Source organism: Opisthocomus hoazin, chromosome 5, assembly GCF_030867145.1.
Source record: "Opisthocomus hoazin isolate bOpiHoa1 chromosome 5, bOpiHoa1.hap1, whole genome shotgun sequence".
Classification (NCBI taxonomy): domain Eukaryota; kingdom Metazoa; phylum Chordata; class Aves; order Opisthocomiformes; family Opisthocomidae; genus Opisthocomus; species Opisthocomus hoazin.
Window position 1 is genome coordinate 61891395 of NC_134418.1, and position 21400 is coordinate 61912794.

At 46.8% G+C, this 21400-nt stretch overlaps 1 protein-coding gene across 1 annotated transcript in view; it reads right to left on the reverse strand.

Moving 5' to 3' along the window:
• The window catches only part of SMARCAD1 (SNF2 related chromatin remodeling ATPase with DExD box 1), a 52848-nt gene extending 36229 nt beyond the window's left edge, over nt 1-16619 (reverse strand). Inside the window, exons 1-2 of the mRNA XM_075421500.1 lie at nt 16423-16619; nt 15964-16191 (exon numbers count right to left, since the gene is read on the reverse strand). Coding sequence (XP_075277615.1) covers nt 15964-16168 — 205 coding nt within the window. The 5' untranslated portion in view covers nt 16169-16191; nt 16423-16619. The remainder of the gene's footprint in view (nt 1-15963; nt 16192-16422) is intronic.
• Between the last annotated feature and the right edge of the window lie 4781 nt (nt 16620-21400).

Below are 21400 nucleotides of genomic sequence, written 5' to 3' on the forward strand. Positions count from 1 at the left end.
GACTTGACAGGTAACTTACAATTCCTATAGAGACATAACCTATTTAGCCAGTCTTTTCCACTTTATGCTCCAGATGACTCTTAACAAGGTAACGCTGTATGGGAAGGATGCTTCGTGTTGGATAGGAAGCATCAGGATATAGAGAATCTATGCATAACCAGGGTATGTCACTGTGAAGACTTCTCACGAATCATATACTACCTTCAATGACACTTGCAAAATTGACCCACTATGCGTGCATTAGTGTGTATTAACTCTTCAGTTATGAACATGCTCGTCAGACAACCAAAAGCAGAAGCATTCAGTCTATTCCTACAATTCCTGAATTAGTCATGAAAAATGAATGACTAAGTCCCTCAATGTCAGCTACACCTGAAATCAACGCCATGCACAGATAGGGAAAACTTGACCACACAGGGAAATCTACACAAAACCTGACATACAAAATAGGTCTTGAACCTGAAGCGGAGAGAGGATTAGAACACTTTAAAACAAAACCAAAAAGCCTACGCTTTATTAGACTTTGCCTTGTCACCCTTCTCAGCACAGTACCAAACGAAGCTCAGGCACAGTGTGATCTAACTGCACATTTTGTGTATTTCAAGGTGGTTCCAAGTGAAACTCTGACGCTCCCATATAAGCCTGGGCAAGGCAAAACACATGGTTCAACCCACTGCCTATGGAGGCTATAACTGTTCTGCTGCCATCTTTTGAAAACCCTAAGGAAAAAGAACAATAATTACCCAATACACTCGGACTTCAGCAGGCAGCTTCTAGCTCTTCTGTCTTTAAATCTGCATTAAACAGAAATACTCGAATGCAATTGCCACCTCTTAAGTGTGTTCTTTCATGACAGTAATTGAAGAAAAGTACGCAAGGTATTCTGTGAAAGGAATGAGCCAAGAATGGTACCTAGCCTGACCTAGCACAGCAGTCCCGCGCATTCAAGACTTCATTCCTTTCTACCACTCCACCATTTTTACAGCCAGAGCTGGAACGAAAGGATAGCTGGTGAGCCCAGTAATTTTGTACAGACAAATTACAGACCCCAGAGGCATATGACTGGAGAGAGAAAGAAGAATGCATGGAACAGAGAACGTGACCACTGCAGAGAGTATTTTCTGTATGAAAGTAATCCCGCAGAAAGTGAAATTAAAATAACTCATTGTGGTAGCATTTGATGAAAACTAAGATAAATCCCAGAAGTACCAGCAATTTGCTGAGACAGGAAACTACCAGGTGATACTGGCTTTGAAAGTGAAAGGTACCAAATGAAGTAAAAACTTCTGGTACCAAATGTTACATAGCGCACTACTGAAAAGGAAGAATAGAACTTCATAATGGAGCTTAACACTGGTTAAAGAGATGGGAGTGAGCATAACTCCAGCTTCTTTAGTATTCATGAGGAAATGCAAATAAGGGTTCAATGACAGTTCATCAAAGCAATCGTTGAAACCTTAAGTCTTCAGACGACCTTACCCATGCACAGGAAAAACCCTATTGAAAATATGAAACACACTTCTAACCAGGCATTAGTCCACTAGTTTGGAAACAGAGAAGCAAGAAGGAAGAGTACGTAATTATCGTCATCTCAGCTTTTAATTCATGAAAGAACATCACAGTCTGTCAGAGGGTTAGTTACAACAAGAATCGTCTTGTTTCAGCAGAGAAACCCACGTTTTAATTTCCACCTAAAAACCTCTATAATCTGTCACTTCCACATTTCTTACTGTCCAGGTTTAGTACAAAGGGGTTTGTCTGTCTTCCGTGCCAAAGAAGAAACTGCTTCCCAGGTGGCTGGCAAGTCCACTGCTGTCGCCACCCAGCCCGCACTCACTCCCCTGCTCCAGGACCAGGGGCACACAAACAACGGCTGCCTCCCGCTCCCCTCCTGGCCCACCATGACAAAGGTCCGCTGTCACCAAACACACACCCCCCACCTGGGGACGCCTCTGGCTGCTGGCCTTAGACACCCAGTCCACCCAGGGTGGAGCCTCAGCCTCCTCCCTGCTGGCACCGGGGCACAGGAGCCCCAGGGCCCGCACCCCACACCAGCGCAGATCCCCTCACACAGGCTCATGGACATGCACATCGCAGATCTCCCCACCCTCTGCCCGGTGGCTGGCACCAGGCCCCCTCGTCTCGGGCTGCCCCACACACAAGTGGGTGACTCGGACCCTCCGGTTCCTCCCTGGATCCCAAGGCCGCTTCACCTGCTCGCAGCTCATCCCCTGGCAGCCCTGCTCCTTCCACAGGGGTTGTCACCACAGACATGCAGACCCCACAGGCTGCCACCTGATTTTCCACCCACTCGGATCCCTTTGGCTGCTGGGTACTCCAGACACGTTGGCCTGTGAGCCCTGGTCCTCTCTCCAGCTGCTGGCACTCAGATCCCCGTGCACACCTAAGAGACTCCCCTTTATCCAGGAAAGCAGCTAGCAGAGGATTTTAACAAGACAGGACTGACCGTGGTGATCACAAACAGGGCACGGCCAGACAAGGATACTGACCTGTCCACACATCACCGACCCCTGTTCTCCTCTCACCCCTCTATTTTGCTCACACTTCAAACCACTGTGATCTCTCCCCTTCCCCACCTTTGGTTTCTCTCCTTAAACATACCATAGCAAGTTTTGTATGAATCTGAAAAATTCTTACTGGCACCTCATGAGTCCCAGATCCCCAAAAGACAGCAACCCCCCCTACCCGAACAGTGCTCCTGATGTGAAACAACTGAGAGGAGGACAGCAGAAGAACACAAGGAACTGACAAGTCACAATTAAAACAAGGTATTAAGTGCAAAATGAAATAAAACTGCTGATAAGAAGAAGAATACTTCAACTATGAGTAAACTATCCTAATTAGTATGGTAAAAAACCCACCCTTGACAGTGAGAGCCCCCTACCAAGAAAAGCCCCTTCCTCATGGAACATTAGCAGCAAAAAGAAAGGATGCTGTGACTTTAAGTGGGGACGCAGAAGGCCCAACGGGAAAGAGTGCGATTAAGCATAACCGTAAAAGTATTGATAACTGTTGATCAAAATGTACAAATGTTTACCGCATGTTTGCCCAGGTGTGCTAGCTTTGTGGTGTTACCACCTAGCACCCACCTCTGCACAGACATGAATTAAACATCTCAAATCTGCACGTGGATCAGCTTTTCCCAGACCAGGTAAAAGAACCCTAATTTTGGGACAACAGTTCAAACAGCCTTGCTGCTGACTCTTGGCAATGGGCGTCACTTTCAACTCCGAGGGCTGGCAGCCCTCCTGTGACAGCCCTGGGAGAAGCCAGGACAGGGACCATGTCTCGCATCGCGTTATTCGGGCTCCCCCACCTGCCACCACGCAAAGACAAGCCTTTTACCCTGTGACACGACACAACAAATCCCAACCTATGCAGCTGGTACTGAAGAAACCGGAGCTCCCCACTGCTGACAGTCTCTGATTTATGTTGTAAGCAGATGGGTGAAAACACAGAGCGAGAGAGAAGAGGTAGAAGAGACCCTAAAATTAGACAAAGAATAGCTATGGTTTATTAAGACTCAGTGAAGAACGACAGACAGTAATATACTCTGAATTCGGGTGGCACATGGCTGAAACAAAATCTCCACGCTCATTTCATACACCAAAAAGCTTTGAACAACGAATAAGAAAACCGACCAAAACCACCACACAGGGAAAGTGCAGGAGAGTCAGCTACAAAACTCCCAGGAGAGCTGAGTTTTAATGACACAACTGTTAGTGCAAGTCCTCCTATAAAGAGATTTTACATCCTCATAATTGAAATACAGCATCAGAGGCATCCTCTCCCCTCTAGCGCGTCAATCCTTTCTTAACGCTAATGTGTCTATATTCCAAACACCAGTGGTGCTTTCTCAGCTGCTAACTCTGGAACCACAATTTCAGCTGGAAATAAAGGTAGTTTCTTTTGCCTCCATCCACTAACACAGAAACCTGCGGAGTCTAGTTAGTATAGAGCGTAATGCCAGTTTTCAAAGCTGATTTGCCAGCAGACACTAGACACAGAGAGGCTAGAATAAAGTCATCTGATAATCAAATGCAGAAATGAGCCACATGGTGTTTAATTCCTTTGTCTGTGATAAAAGGCCTCAATTTTAATCGAATTATAAAAATCTAAACCTTTTCCATCACTTTCAAAACATGACAGAGGATTATGGTAATGATTTCTAGAAGCGGCAAAAGTCTCACTTTGCAAAGTAATCTTGTTATCTTGAAAAGCCTACACATGGGTAAGCTTAGGAAGACCTAAAAATTACCAGTCCTGAAGCAGTAACACATATTGTCCCAAGACAGGCCTCCCTGCAATTAAGACCAACATGCTGCAGTAGAACGTTCCTCAGTGGTGCCTTCTTCTGTCTGCCCATGTGTGGAAGGAGACGTGTTGTCCTTGACACAGTTGCTTTGTTTTATATGGAAACCGTTTAAGATGAATACAGGAGAAGAGCAACAGAGACTTTTGGGAACGTATCAAACATTTTTATTAGATTTAAACATAAAGATGCAGGCAAATTTATTTCAGCAATTGCTCACTAGCAAAGAAAAAGCAGAAAAATGTGGAAGGTTTTAAAGTTGGGCTAGGAGAGCAAGGGCTATCACAATAGGAGAGAAATACAAGATGCATAAAAAGATGTGAATGGAAATACTAAAACAGGTCTACAAGAAGCATGAGAAGTTCATATCTCTACTGAGTTAACAGAATTGATCAAGTTGGTTTTCATGATCTTTGCCTTGTAGGTTAGACTATTCCAGACATGTTCCTTCTGCAAGTAGCGTGACACACAAATGACAGGCATGCATGACAGCTTCGCTAAGAAGCACCCTTACTGTTTTTTTTGTTTGTTTTTTTTGTTTTTGTTTTTTTAAATAAAGTCTACAAAAGTAACACTGTCTTAAAAAATAATTTAATTTTTTACAATATAAACCTTGGAAGAGGTTTAGGTTTAAATAAAAAGAGTATTTACTGCTTCACTTAGTGATTCTCATTTTATTTTCACTTTAAATAGCAATCACTGTCCAGTCTTCATGACAACTCCTACCTCCTATATCTGTGAAATGCCAAGTTGCCTGGAAAAGGTGTGCTCCCTCTGAAAAAAGCAGCAATTCCTTCTCCCCCTCCTCCATCTATTGCACTGAACAGAATCCCTTACTACCAGAGGTGTGGGGGTGGAAAGAGAGCAGAAATCACATATGTAATAAAGAGTTCTTACATTTAGAGCAAATTATAACCTTGTAGAGTAGCAACAGATTAAACAGTTATTGCCACAGCATGTAATTATTGGAGGCAGAATTTCCTGATTAGAGGTGACTAAAAAGGACTATTAAGTAATGTTGGCAATCATAAGACCAGTGTTTGACTCCAAGGCTAGAAATAAAAAAACCCACAAAAGTAACCCTAATTGGAAAGAAACAACAAAACCAAAACCCAACAACTGATTTTTGCTGCTATACAGACACTTCATAGCTGGATCAAAATGTCTATGATTACATGGAGACAGTGATAAGTTACAAAGGTACTCAAATGCAACTTACTATATATTAGAGGAAATATGTTGTTTAGCATAGACAGTAAATGCACAGCTTCAACTACTCTTGAGAACATGTCACGTTGCATTTTTTTTTAAATCATACTCACTACAGTGTTTTGGGAAGCATATACCCAGCGCAGAGCCATAATACATTGCCCTATAATTCTAAATATAGCCTCTTACAGAAACTATACATCACACTCAAGAGAAAGCCAGCCTCTTCTCTCCCAAATGAAAACAAAACTGAGGTAATACTCTGAGGCTTACCACATTTACTACCACTGCATAACAAACACTGTCAAATGGAAAGCAATTTCCACCTGGTTTTGGAAAGCACTATCAAATTCATGCTGTTCAAGCCAACAAGCTAATTAATATTCCATTTTCAAAGGAAAATCTTTTTCATTTGCTAAAATAATCCTAAATGTCAGTGTTACTCTAAGGTGTTTCTTAAAGAGAACATGTTAAAATGATGATTACTTCAACAAATCTTCCCATGAATCCTCAGAAAAGTCCAGTAGGTACTGCAGTCATTACTTTTTTCCAGAAATACTTTACGTAGAATTACACTCTACAAACTATGACATAAGAGACATGACTTCCTCAGATCATAAAGAAAATGACAACATCAGAACAAAAAAGCAGTCCCAGTGCAAGTGAATGATGTGACATTCTCACCATAGTAACCTGAAAGTGCAGTCATTTGGGTTAGATATTTGAAGAGCACAGAGAAGGTATCAACAAAACCAACTATCAATAACAAGATTACATATAGTAGTTGAATTTAATCTACAAATTTTATTTCAATTCATTGCTGAAGCTTTGTAAGCATGCTTTTTGAATACAAGTCTCAGTGAAATTCATGATGATAGTTCTTCTGATTCTTATAGTTCTATTACAGTTCTGCTCTATTTCTACAGTTGGAATAATCTCATTATCTTAGTACACCAGGTTATTCACACAATTAAAAACATGTAATTGAAAATTAGGAAGACAATTTTGCTGTTTTCTTAACAGAAACCAAATATGTGTTATTATTTAGTAAATAATAGCACAGACTTCTGTAAAAACAAGTCACTCCAACACATTTTTACAACTCTTTCGAGAAGTGTCTTTCAGATATAACTTGATTACTGCTCCCATAGTTGGTTTCTGCCCCTCACTTAAGTGATGTTCAGAATTATCACCTACAACTTGGCTGCAAAGTCACTGCAAGCATGCGTAATTTTCAATGTACTTAAGTGTACAAAGACAACCAATTCTTCTGGCCATCATACTACAAACTGCTTATTAAAGCGTAAGCTATGCATGTTCAACACACAGCAACAAGAGGCATTACATACATACATACATATATACCCAGGGTGCAGAACAATCTACCAGTATTAGTTTGTTCTGGGATAACAAAATGAAACAATAAGCTAAAAAGATAATGGTGTTTCATGACGCAATAGACATCATCTGACTACTTTTTCCAAGACGAATGAAATTAGAACAATCACATCTTCTCATCAGATGCATATTTGAAGACACTTGACAAAACAGATATCTGAGTAAGTCCCTAAAAAATGTTACCGAACCATCTGCGCTCCTGAAGGAGTCTGATTTTAAAATTCTTGTTACATACATAATATGATTGCATGATAGCAAATGAAATTGTACAAAAAAGCCATCAGCTACTTAATTTTTTTTTTTTCAGTGCAATAAGGAACGCTCTCCTCTTATTCCCCAGTTTCATATACCAGTATTTTGTGAATCCACTGTCTGTCTTCAGAAGAAATATGAGTAATTGCTGTCCTCACAAAATTTATTGAGTTTAGGGCAAGTTGTTTTTAGTTAACTTGGTGCAAATTGCTTCTTATACAAAAGAACTCAGTACTTTGACTTTTGTATTCAGCAGTAGAGAGAGCACACAGTGCTATAAGCTGATCATCTCTGTATCTTTTTGTTTTGGTTTTGGCTGCCGCCGGCAACAAAAGCGCCACGCGGCCGCCCCTCCCCCCGCCGGGGTGCGGAGGAGAATGGAAAGAAAGAGGCAGAAACCGGTGGGTCGGGATAAGGGCAGTTTAACAGAACAGCAAACAGAGGGAAACAGGAACAACAATGATACAGATAAGGAGACAACACGACCAAAACAGACCCGCTCTCTCGGACCGCACCAGCACCGCACGCTCCCGAGCCACAAGTGAGAGTTCCCGCCGCGCCGCCCCCCCCCCCCGGAACCCAGCGTGACGGCACATGGTATGGAATACCGGGCTCTGTTTGGCCAGGTGGGGTCAGCCCCCACCTCCCGGCTGTGCCCCTTCCTGGAGTCCGGTGAAAATTAACCCTGTCCTGGCCAAACCCAGGACATTATCCACCCCTTATTCCATACCATCTACGTCATGCCCAGGTCCCCCATTGTCCAGTTGATCACCACCACTTCTCCTGTCTCCAGACATCATTCCCTTAGTCTATGGATCATCACTCTAAAGTGTCCGTTGAGTTCATTTAATCCATGACTTCAGGCTCCATCTGTCGTAATGGTCTTCCGTGGCAGGGGAGGTGATGTGTGGTGATGGGCGGTCACTTGCTGCATCCGGAGCTCACGGCTGATGTATCTGGTGCGGCCCGTGCCCACAGTCTGCAGGAGATGTTGATCTTGATGAAGTTGCTGGATGCCAGTTGTTCAAAACCAGGTCCAGTTCCATCATCGCTGTGCTCTGCTAGGTTTTCATCGAAAAAGTCCACCCTTCTCTAATCTGGACGATTCTTACTATGCTACTACTGGTACAAAATATAACAATCATAACAGTGATAACAGACAGTGACAGGGTTATTTAACAATTAACTTTATACAATTTATTTATGGACTATTCTCGCCCAAAATCAAATCCCCATGAGGTACACATCGGACTTCCCCATCCTTCCGCATTACCCACCAGGTACACCCAGATTCTTGAGCAAAAGCAATCCTGCGGACGGGCTTGCCTTTGCCCGAGGCAGGACTAACCCAAACCGTCTTCCCTAACATGTTCCGCATGTGCACTACAGGGACTTTATCCCCTTCTACGGGGCGCTGAGGTTTTGACTGGGCAGGACCAGCCCAGTTGGTGGACCCTCTGGTGTTAACCAACCAGGTGGCCTTTGCTAAATGGGTATCCCAGTTTTTGAAAGTCCCACCCCCCATTGCCCTCGAAGTGGTTTTTAGCAGCCCATTGTAACGTTCGATCTTTCCAGAGGCTGGTGCATGGTAGGGGATGTGATACACCCACTCAATACCGTGTTCTTTGGCCCAGGTGTCTATGAGGCTGTTGCGAAAGTGAGTCCCGTTGTCCGACTCAATTCTTTTGGGAGTGCCATGTCGCCACAGGACTTGTTTTTCCAGGCCCAGGATGGTATTCCGGGCGGTGGCATGGGGCACAGGGTAGGTTTCCAGCCATCTGGTGGTGGCCTCCACCATTGTGAGCACATAGCACTTGCCTTGGCGGGTTTGTGGCAGTGTGATGTAGTCAATCTGCCAAGCCTCCCCATATTTATATTTTAGCCATCGTCCTCCATACCACTGAGGCTTTACCCGCTTGGCTTGCTTGATTGCAGCGCATGTTTCACATTCATGGATAACCTGTGCGATGGTATCCATGGTCAAGTCCACCCCTCGGTCACGAGCCCATCGGTATGTCACGTCTCTTCCTTGGTGGCCCGAGGTGTCATGGGCCCACCGAGCTATAAACAGTTCACCCTTATGTTGCCAGTCCAGATCCACCTGAGCCACTTCAATCTACCTGGTGGTTGTTTTGATGTTCTTCAGTGGCCCGACTCTTAGGGACGTGGGCGTCCACGTGACGGACTTTTATAGCCAACTGCTCCAGCCGGGCAGCAATATCTTGCCACAATGGGGCAGCCCAGATAGGTTTGCCTCTGCGCTGCCAGTTGTTCTTCTTCCATTGCTGCAGCCACCCCCACAAGGCATTGGCCACCATGCAAGAGTCGGCGTAAAGACAGAGCACTGGCCACTTCTCTCGACTGGCAATGCCTAAAGCCAGCTGGATGGCTTTCACCTCTGCAAACTGGCTGGACTCACCTTCTCCCTCGGCAGTTTCCGCAACTTTTTGTGTAGGGCTCCATACAGCAGCCTTCCACCTCCGCTGCTTCCCCACAATGCAACAGGACCCATCCATGAACAGGGCATACTGTTTCTTATCTTCTGGCAGCTGGTTAAACAGTGGGACCTCTTCAGCACGTGTCACCTCCTCCTCCGGCGATGCTCCAAAATCTTTGCCTTCTGGCCAGTCCATGATTACCTCCAGAATTCCTGGGCGACTGGGGTTTCCCATTCGGGCGCGCTGGGTGATCAACGTGACCCACTTACTCCACGTAGCATCGGTGGCATGATGCGTAGAGGGGACCCTCTCTTTGAACATCCAGCCCAAGACCGGCAATCGTGGTGCTAGGAGGAGCTGTGCTTCAGTGCCGACCACTTCTGAAGCAGCTTGAACGCCTTCATATGCTGCCAGAATCTCTTTTTCAGTGGGAGTATAGCGGGCCTCGGATCCTTTGTATCCCCGGCTCCAGAACCCCAGGGGTCGACCTCGAGTCTCCCCTGGTGCTTTCTGCCAGAGACTCCAGGTTGGGCCATTCTCCCCGGCTGCGGTGTAGAGCACGTTTTTAACATCTTGCCCTGACCGGATTGGACCAATGGGTACAGCATGAACTATCTTCCATTTAATTTGTTCAAATGCCTGTCGTTGCTCAGGGCCCCATCCAAAATCATTCTTCTTCCGGGTCACGTGGTACAGAGGACTTACAATCTGGCTGTAATTTGGGATGTGCATCCTCCAAAAACCCACAACACCCAGGAAGGCCTGTGCTTCCTTTTTGCTGGTTGGTGGAGACATAGCTGCTATTTTGTTGATGACATCCATTGGGATTTGATGGCGCCCATCCTGCCATTTTATTCCCAAAAACTGGATCTCTTACACAGGTCCCTTGACTTTACTTCGCTTAATGGCGAAACCGGCTTTCAGAAGGATCTGAACTATTTTCTCCCCTTTCTCAAAAACCTCCTCTGCTGTGTCGCCCCATATAATGATGTCATCGACGTAGTGCAGATGTTCTGGAGCTTCACCTTTTTCCAGTGCAGCCTGGATTAGTCCATGGCAAATGGTGGGACTGTGTTTCCACCCCTGGGGCAGTCGATTCCAGGTGTACTGGATGCCCCTCCAGGTGAAAGCAAACTGTGGCCTGCACTCTGCTGCCAAAGGGATGGAGAAGAATGCATTAGCGATGTCAATTGTAGCGTACCACTTGGCTGCCTTTGACTCCAGCTGATATTGAAGTTCTAGCATGTCTGGCACGGCAGCACTCAGTGGTGGTGTGACTTCATTCAGGCCACGGTAGTCTATTGTCAGTCTCCACTCTCCAGTAGATTTTCTCACTGGCCATATGGGACTATTGAAGGGTGAGCGAGTTTTGCTGATCACTCCTTGACTCTCCAGCTGGCGGATCAGCTGATGAATGGGGAGAAGGGAGTCTCGGTTGGTACGATACTGTCGCCGGTGCACCGTTGTGGTCGCGATTGGCACCTGTTGTTCTTCAACCCTCAGCAACCGCACAATGGAAGGATCCTCCGAGAGACCAGGCAAGATGGACAGCTGTTTAATTTCTTCCGTCTCCAAAGCAGCTATGCCAAAAGCCCACCGATACCCCTTTGGGTCCTTGAAATACCCTCTCCTGAGATAGTCTATCCCAAGGATGCACGGAGCCTCGGGGCCAGTTACAATGGGGTGCTTCTGCCAGTCCTGCCCAGTGAGGCTCACTTCAGCCTCCAGTACACTCAGCTCTTGGGACCCCCCTGTCACTCCCGAAATGCAAATGGACTCTGACCCTTTGAACTCTGATGGCATTAAAGTACACTGTGCACCAGTGTCCACTAGAGCTTTATACTCTCGTGGATCTGACGTGCCAGGCCACCGAATCCACACCGTCCAATAAACACAGTTGTCCCTTTCCTCCACCTGGCTGGAGGCAGGGCCCCTCTAATCCTTGTCAGAGAATCTGCTGCTCACCTGCTGTAAGAATGACTTGGAGGTCCCCTCCAGAGGATCGGAATCAAGATCAAACTGTCTACCTGGTCTGGAGAGCTGGCTTCTGGAAACTGGAGCAGCATTTTTCCTAACAGAATCCCCTTTGGTGATTGTTTTACCTCGCAACTCACGCACTCGTGCCTCTAGACTTGAGGTGGGTTTTCCATCCCACTTCCTCATGTCCTCTCCGTGGTCACGCAGGTAAAACCACAGGGTGCCCCGGGGTGTATAGCCTCTGTATTCCCTCTCCTGAGCAGAGAAACGCTTGCCCCTAATAGCTGAGACACTGGCCCATACAGGTGGGGAGTAGGACATACTCTGTTCGAGTCACTGGACCTTCTGGGACAATTTATTTACAGCTGAGACAAGCGAGGAAGAGAGACTTTCCTCATATTGCCGGAGTCTGACAGCCACCTCATCCACTGTTGGTGCCTCCTCACCTTTCCAGTTTACAACTGCCAGTGAGTTGGCATATGAGGAGGGTGCGCTCCGCACAAACTTCCTCCACATAGATGCTGTGCACTGGACTTCATCTGGGTCGGTGGGTAACTGGTCATCATCTGGTTCATTATAAATCAGCTCCCGCACAGCTAATTCCCTCAAGTACTGAATACCCTTTTCCATATTGGTCCACTTGCCAGGATAACATACAAAATCGTCACTGAAGGGGTACCTCTCCCTCACACCTGACAGAAGTCTCCTCCAGAGGCTGAGGACTTGTTCCTTTTTCCCAATGGCCTTGTCAATGCCCCCATCCCTGGCCAGGGATCCCAGCTGCTTGGCTTCCTTGCCCTCTAACTCCAAGCTGCTGGCCCCGTTATCCCAGCACCGCAGCAGCCAGGTGACAGTGTGCTCACCTGGGTGGCGGCTGAAATCTTTCCGCATGTCTCGCAGCTCGCCCAGGGACAGGGACCGGGTGATGATCTCTGTCTCTATCTCCCGTGATGACCCTGGCTCATCATCATCCCTCCCGGAGCGATCTGCTCTCTTTGTGTCTTTCTTTAGTTTTAGGGGGGCGACTGCTACCAGCACAGGTTGGTCATTGGGCTCAGCCACGCTGCCTGCAGCTGGAACTGGGGCTGGAGCAGCTGCTGTGCCTGCCAGGGAAACTGAGGCAGACCCTGCAGCTGTGGCTGCAGTGGTGCCAGTCTGGGGGGCTGTGACTGCCTGCTGGGCTGGAGGGGCTGCAGGGCCAGCTGGGGGGGCAGCGCCAGTCGCAGTGCCTGCCACTTCGCTTCCCCCCCTTTCCCCTTTAGGGCACTGAATCAGGTTGAACAGGGCTCGGTAGGCATGGGCCAGACCCCAGCAAACTGCGGTGATTTGTGTGTCTCTGGAGTTCCCAGGGTGGCAGCACACTTTTTGCAGATATTTTACCAGATTGTCCGGATTCTGTATTTGTTCAGGGGTGAGTTTAAAACACACCGCAGGTGCCCACTGCTCTAGACATCTGCCCATGCTGTCCCACACACCCAGCCACTCACAGCTATCCGGCCCCGGGGCAGGTCTCTGCAGGACGTTCTTAACGACTTGCTTAACCCTAAACAAAACCTGCAACCCATTCAGGAGGCATAACAAAAGGAGAGTGCTGCCCTGAGCATCCCACGGGTACTCGAAATTACCAAAAGCCGTTAGGACTGGCCTGAAGGAGAGAGGGGGGGCGAAAGAGTGGGGGAAGGTATCCCCTTCGGTTTTCCCCATAGGCTGAGTTTGATTATTAACAAATTCTAAGACATAGGATCCGAGGTACGGAAATGACCGCAGTGCCGCATGCAAATACAAGACTAATTTCATGCACATTGATGTTATCATGTCATAAGTCGATATCGTACAGTAGAGCAAAATTATCATCCTGATCTTTTTCCCAGCGATGATGAACAGGATGGCATTGAATACATACTGCAAATAAGGATTCAAAAACCACAGCCATCTGATCAAAGACAGAAACATTTCTACCGGCGACTATTTAACACAGAAAAATGCGTATAACAAAATTTAACAAAACGTAAGAAAACAGTTTTAACACCCGCTGCTCAGCCCTGCCATTAGCTGTCCATTTTATTTGAGCTAAAGCAATAAAACTGTCTTCTGTCACTAAATAGGAAACAAGGAGCATAGGCATCTGCTAATCAAATCTAGTTTCCTCTTTAGCATTTAAGCACCTCATGTCCTGCAGACAAAATCTGAGTGTTTTATTTCTGGTTAACCTCTACAGATGCAGCAAATCTCATTTGATTTTTAAAATGGTTAATTAATTCCTTCAGATAGGTTACATAATGATGTGCAAATAAGTGAAAAAAGTCACCAAACCACTCCATCTTCTTTAAACACTCAATACCGGGAAAGACGAAGTATTATGTAAATGCAAAGTACTAGTAATTACATCTCAATGTTAAATGTTAATTAGCACTCCAGTTCTACACCAGCATCTGTGTCCATGGACTCTAAGTCAGCCACTCGCTGTAATTTTGCCCACACTTCCGCTCCCCTCTGCCCTGCTTTACTGGTAGCTACCATCATCTCCCATGAGTTTTCCTCACAATCCCTTAGCCTTCCACAACAGTTCCTCTTCTAGGCTGCCCTCCATCTTTCCTTTTATCACCTCATGTCTAAGCTCATACTCATGTGTCTAAATTGGATATTACGTGCCTTCTCCTTCCCCTGCCCCTGTAGGATACCAGCCAAGGGAGATCAGCATTTTGAAAAACTACAAACTTTAAAGTTTGTTGGCCTTGGTAGTTATGGTCTACCTATGTGTTTCCATGGCAAAGTCAAGTCTGCAAGCAAATTAAAGGGCAAAATGTAGTATTAAAAAAAAAAAAAACTGTTCACAGAGACAAATAAGCCACAAAAAACAAAGCACCATCCATCACCTCACATCTATGTTGACAGTTCAAGCAGGGTACCCGCATTCAGTAACCCCTACACTGCACGAGATAGTGACTTACCACAAACAGGAGGACAGCACCTGTTCCACAGTGCACGTCCTCAGAGCGCCCGCTCCTTCATGCGATCCATTACAGAGCACCACACGTCGAAGCCACAACTAACAGTTGCTTGCTTCTTGTGGTAAGTTCTCCCTACCACCCAAACATCCTCTCTACTAGTGGACAGGTTACCTGACTCCAGATTGGGAACTCTCAAGCCAAGATTTAGAGGTGTTGTTTTTTTTTTCAAACATAAAACACCAATTGGTATTTACTAATGTAAACATGAGAGCACTCCAGTCAACTGAAAACAGTCAACCTGCATAAAACCAAAAATCATGGAATAGTAAATATCAATCTCCTGTAACATTGATTTGGCTCACCTTTAAAAGAGGAGCTCCTCCTTGTACATGAAAGGTTCTCTGTTATCGCATAGATAAGGTACTACAATAAACTGCCTTCCACCAAAGGAAAGTGGCATGCAAAACAAATGTAGTTAAACACCACCAGCTGATGTTGTTGCTGCATTTCTGACTAAATACATAGTCAAAGTCTGTCTGATCTCTCCAAGAACGCTTGTATCCTGACAGGGGTCTTGCAAGTTATATGGAATGTCCAAAATGTAAAAAACAATTGGCAACAAATTATTTTTGTTTTTCCATTCTTACTCCTTCAGTAACAGAAAAGCTGCAGGTGAATGCGATGATGCAGTTGACAGCTGTTACAGTTGTTTATTAGCATTAACTGGTGAGTCCAAACAGAAACAGCACATGTCTAGTCTGTCAGCCAAACAAACCAACCAGTAAGTCCTACACAAGCAAGTTTTCCATGTTCCCATGAAAACCACAAGCTGCTGCCAGAACAGGGGACAAACTTCTCTCTGCTACAAAACTGCGAACACCATGAGCTCGTGAGAATCAGCAGCAGGTTTCTTGGCTCTTTACAAAACCAGGCCCAACTGAAAAGGAACTGTTTTCTTTCTTTTCAGGTTTATCTGCGATATCCCACATCGCATTAGCCTCGGACTCCAGCGGAAAAGTTAAGCCCGTGTAGTGCTGCATTTATCAGAACACTAAACTGGTGTTTTCTTTTTCCTTTGAAAACCCTGATATACTATATTAGTACAAAATAACTATCAGTACAGATTATTAATAAATAGAAAAGCATCGCATACTTCAAACAGCTAAACTATAGCTTGTTTACTCAACTGAAAAAAAAGTCGTTTCAGGTTCCATTAGAGGAAGCACCATTACAAATAGGGGTATTTCCGCGGACATTGCTGCGAAACACGGATGCACAGCAAAGCGCACTCATAAAACAAGCCAACGGGGGGGGAGGGACCCCAAAACAAGACAGTAATTACTTTTATTCCTAGAAACGAAGCACTCGCCCCGTTCCCAGGCCACACGCGGGACCCCCGACTCACCGGCTCCCTCCGCCGCCGGAGCGCCCGGCCTGCTGCTCCCGTCCGCCGCCTCCTCCCCGTCCCCTCCGGCGGCACCACCCGCAGCCGCGGGGCCCGCCGCCTGCTCCCAGGCTGCCGGCGGAGACGCGGCCTCCTCCTCCTGCTCCGCGCTCTTCCTCTTCCTCTTCCTCTCGAAGCGAAAGCGGTCCAGGTTGTACAGGCTCATCTTCCCGACCCTATCGGCGCTGCCTGCGGGGGGGAGAGCCGGGAAGCGGCGGCCGGGCCCATCAGGCGCAGCCCGGCCACACGCCGGCGAAGGGACCGGCCGCCGGGCCCCGCCGACCGGCCGCGCATCCCCATTCCCACGGAGACGCGAGCCCGGCGACGTCGCCAGGCAGCGGGCAGCCCCCGCCCGCCCCAGCGCCCCCCTCCTCCGCCCACGACGGCCCCCGGACCCCCCGCGACGGGCCCCGCACGCACCTGCCGCGCACCGGGGCCGGCGGGCGAGGGAGGGAGGCAGGGAGCGGCAGCGCCGCCGGCCGGGTCGCGCCGGCCCCTGCGGCCCCTGGCCGTGGCGGGGAGGGGGGACGGGAGGGAGGAGCCGCCGGCCGGCGGAGAGCACAACGCTCCCCGTTAGCACCGGCACCAACCCGCGGCTTTCCCAGCCGACGCGCGGTGGCGTCGGCGCCCTGTTATGACATCACCGCCCCCCACCAATCGCCTCGCCCGGACGGGGCGCGTGGGCGCGTGCGCCTTCCCGCCTTATTCCCTCGAGAGCGGAGCGAGCCGGTTCCTCGCCTGCGCGCGGGGGGCGGCCTTTGAGGCTGCGGGGCGGGGGCAGGGGAGGCTCCGCGCGCGCTTTCCGCGCGGCGGCCGCGGCTCTTGAGGGTCCTCCCGGGTGTCCGCGGCCACGGAGGTCTCGCGCGGGGGCTTCCGCGGGGCCTGAGCGGGCGGGGGGGGGGGAGGGGCGGGCGCACCTGGCCCGCCGCTCCCCTGGGGGTGGGGCTGTCCCTGGGTCGGGGGCTTCCACCCCCCGCGCGGCGGCAGCGCCATTTTGGTACCAAGCGAGGGTGCAGGTCACTGCTACCACGGCCGCCAGGTCGAACAGTTTGGGTGAGGGGCTGCGGAAAGACCATTGCAGGGGCTCCGGAGCTGTAGGACGTGGCGCTCAGGGCAGTTTCCAGTTGAGGTTCCTCAGCGCGTGCCTTTACCTGGCTGCCCTGGGAATGGTACCCCCCTGTGAGACGCGGTGCTTCGGGGCCTGGCAGAAGTGAGGAAGTGTTACACTGAGGGCCCAGGTGCAGCAGCAGCTCTTAAAAACACTCTGGAGAGGCTGCGCTCGCTGATGGAAGAACAGAAAAAGGCCACTTCCCCATCCGTCGCACCAGCTCCGCAGCACCGGGTGGCTTGCTGAGAGCTCCTTCGGCGTTATTTGCCATTTAAACTGCAACAGCCCAAAGGCCCGAGTGAGGGTCGTGGCTGCGCTGTGCCAGGTTGTGTGCCGCTGTCAGCGTTACTGCCAGGCTACACAGAGGCTGGGCTGGCGGTGTGGGCTGACAGACTTGCTACAGCGTGAAAGCTGGAGGGGATCCATGTCTTTCCAGAAATGCCACCTGCACATACCTTTCCTCTACCTAGAAATTTCTTTCTATCATAAAAATAAGTTTCTGTCACCAGTAGTCAGCAAATCTAAGTCTTGGCTGCTTCGTACTGTATCATCATTATGGTAAAGTTTGTTCCTCTTAAGGGCACTCTCACATGGGAGCTGTTTGGTGCTCCCTTTGCCTCTGTGCCCTTTGCAACACATCGTGGTGCCACAAACAGTTGCGTTTACCCAGCATGGGCAGCTAGGCCAAATCATTTGTGCCAAATTCCAGCTCTCCTGCCCTTCCCATCATGCAAATATCAAGGAAAAGAGGTGTGGGCTTCGAAAGGCTTTTCCATCACTCACATCGAAGTGACAAACGCATCTCTTGTCTCCTACTCCAGCTTCAGGGCTGTGGCAGAACAGTTTATTGTTTAGGTCTGTGCTAGAATAAAAAAAATAAAAGTACTGAACAAGCAGATAAGCTTTGAGGAACAAAAGTATTTGGAGGAACCCCTTTCCAAATAAAGCTTCAGTGAAGATATCTTGCCTCCAAATCAACTATTAATCTAATATTTGGATAGCAGATGAGTTGAAATTGGTTGGAAGCTGCATTATGTTAATCCCAAATTCAAATAAAATGTTGCAGCTGAACGTGTAAATTGAACAGAAGACAGATTTCTCCCTCAGAGGTGGATGCCAAGGCACGTGTGGGTTTGTAGACATGGCAGGTGGTGGAGCAGTAGATGGTGCAGAGATCATCTGAGGTTATCCCCTGAGGCGGGCTAAATTGTGCTGGAGAAGGATGAGTGCCTGGGCTAGAGACACTGTTGGTGTTTAAAAAGAAACTGGTCTAAGGTTGTCCTAGGAGAATTCTGCTTTGCAACTCATATCTAAGACAAATAAGGCAAACAGTAGATCAGTCTGAAAAGGGGAGAGGGATCTGCCTGTCAACACAGGGCTGGGCTACTGCCAACTTGAAATTCCACTCACTTGAAAGGCAAGTTACCCCCCAAAATGGAAATAAAGCAGTTTGTAGGTACGTCAGAAGCTAAGCTGGGTGAGGGTTGTAGGAGGAAAAAAGATGGACCATGAGTACACTTCCACTTGATCATGTGGATTTAGCTCCTTCCTGGACCTGGTCACCACCACAAAGCTCATCAGCTTCTTTGCAAAGTGTTAGTACTAGTGTTAGCATCAGTAATGTGCTTACCTCACACAAACTTATAGCAACACACATAAACATCTGAAGTTTAAAAATACTGACAAGACCTAGACCACTGTTTCCATGGGGAGAGGATAACAAAATACATGTGCGATAGATGTTAAGCCACATTGCTTGACTGACTTCGAGGACACAGTCAAACAATGATGGTAATCTCTGGAGATACTCAAGACCCGCCTGGACGCGGTCCTGTGCAGCCTGCTGTAGGTGACCCTGCTTGGGCAGGGGGGTTGGACTTGATGACCCACAGAGGTCTCTTCCAACTCCGAACATTCTGTGATTCTGTAAATGTACAGAGAAAAATAGGCTGTGAAGCTGAAAAGCTGAAAGAGTAATAGAAGATTTGAGAAAAGAAAGATGAAACTGGAGAAAGCAAGTGTAAAAGGAAGCATAAACTCATCTCAGTCTGTATTTGTGTCTCAACAAGGCAGTCAAGACCACCAGTCTTGGGAGAAGGAAAAAAAAAAAAAGACATGAATTCCAGAACTTGGGAGAAAAAGCAAGTACAAGCTAAGAAAACAGTGAAAATGAAAGGGATTAAATTCAGCGCTCCAGAACATGTCAGATTTTAAAAGCATTGTGTTAACAGGAATTAGCATGAATCTAGAAAATGCTGCAACAGATTATTTCATTTTTTTACAGTGCTTTGAACTTGAAAAGACTAGGTAATTGGTAGGTATTAGTATTATTAACAAGCTATCGTGAATTCCTGGCAAGCAAGGCAGGCAAAATGTCTTTTCTGAGGTGCTAATAACACCAGTTAGACAGCTCGTGCTTACAGGAGAACTGACAGATTGCTGTCTGCTATTGTTTTGAAGGCTGATTCGTGAGAGCTTTTGGAAGAATGGTAGCAGAAATTCGTAAAGAATCTATTTATATATAGAATTGCTTTACATGCAACATCAGAGTTGTAGAATTTGGCTTGTTTTTACTTAAGCTACAGTTTTGTTGCTACGCCAGTGATAAAGAGGAGCATACCAGATGGTACGTAGGCCTTCTGAGATAATTATGAAGGTTTATAGAGCAATGATATGTAATAATGGCCCAAACACTGAGAGGAGCAAAAGAAAACAAAAATATCAGATTAAAATTACTGTTTTTGAAATTAAAGTATATTGAATTTGCATTATCTTTAGTAGAAGTAAATTCAATTTTAAGGGTTTGATAACAGGAGTTAAAATGTGTCCATATATGAAGAGTCGCATTTTATGTTACATTTTACAAATTGATAAGGTATTAGGAAAGTAGTTGTTCATAGTAAACAATAAGCCAAGACAAAATGTGTCTATAGCCATTCCTAACAAGCCTCTTTTATTTCAACTATTGCTCTTTCATCTTTGATTCATGCCCTTTTTGTGCCCTGTCACTTCAGGGAATATTGGTAGGGGTGCTGTTTGGTATTAAAAAAAAAGTCAAGGGAGAAAGTGGGCATTAACTACAATGTGAGAACACACCAAAGTTTTACTGTGGTATAAAATCAACAGGGTCTGTGACATAGATAGATCCTCATAGCACATCTGTTGGGGCTTGCCCCCAAATACTGTATAGGATTGGTGGGAAGTGTTTCTGCTTTATTGTAAATCGTGAGCAACAAGACAAGCTGTCAGATGCAGATAGGTTTGTACTTGATCATAAATTAAAAAAAAAATAGAAAAAATCCAATAAAATGTTGAAACTAGTTCAGCTGCAGCTGGCAAAGTGATGGGAGTTGTACGTAGTACATGACGTTGCTGTAGCAACCTAACCATACCTAAATACATGAATATCCAAACTATTTTGATGTGTGAGCTGCACAGCGGTTGCAGAGCAAGGCCTCAGGTTGGAACTGTCCCAGAGCTGTCGCTTTTCTCCCTTACCCATGGGGGTGTTCCTTTTTGTTGCCTATTGAATAGACAGCTGATTCTATTCAGCAGACTATAACAGAGAACACCCTTTGGGGAAGAATAAGAGGATAAGGCTGGTTTTGTAGTATGACTGGTTTTGTATTGGTATTACTTTACATGAGTCTCACTTTTTTGTGCCTGGAGATATTTTAAAAGTGTCTAGTGTGGTTCAGGTTTACTAGGAAAGTGTTATTCCAGTATCTTTTTTTCTCACCTGAGGCTATTTGAGATACAGTTTATTTCAAGCCCTGTTATTTCAAGATTAATCTTACAGAAAATAAATTTTGGTTTACTTGTGAAAAAATAAACACATTTTAATTTCCCCCACTTCTCTGAAGTAGTCAGTTGCTCTTTCTGGTTTTATATGTGTTTGATTAAGCAACAAGAGAGAGAAAAACCAACTGCAGCATTTAGGACATTGTGCTTGTTACCCATTTCATTCACTTGGGCAAACGCTATCTTAGAAATCAAGCTAAACATGTTTTTAAAACTGGCTAGCTTTCAAATGGCTATGTCTTTCACAAACTGAAACAGAGGAAGTTCCGTCTGAACATGAGGAAGAACTTCTTCCCTCTGAGGGTGACGAAGCACTGGAACAGGCTGCCCAGGGAGGTTGTGGAGTCTCCTTCTCTGGAGATATTCAAGACCCGCCTGGACGCGGTCCTGTGCAGCCTGGTGTAGGTGACCCTGCTTGGGCAGGGGGGTTGGACTAGATGACCCACAGAGGTCCCTTCCAACCCCGACCATTCTGTGATTCTGTGATTC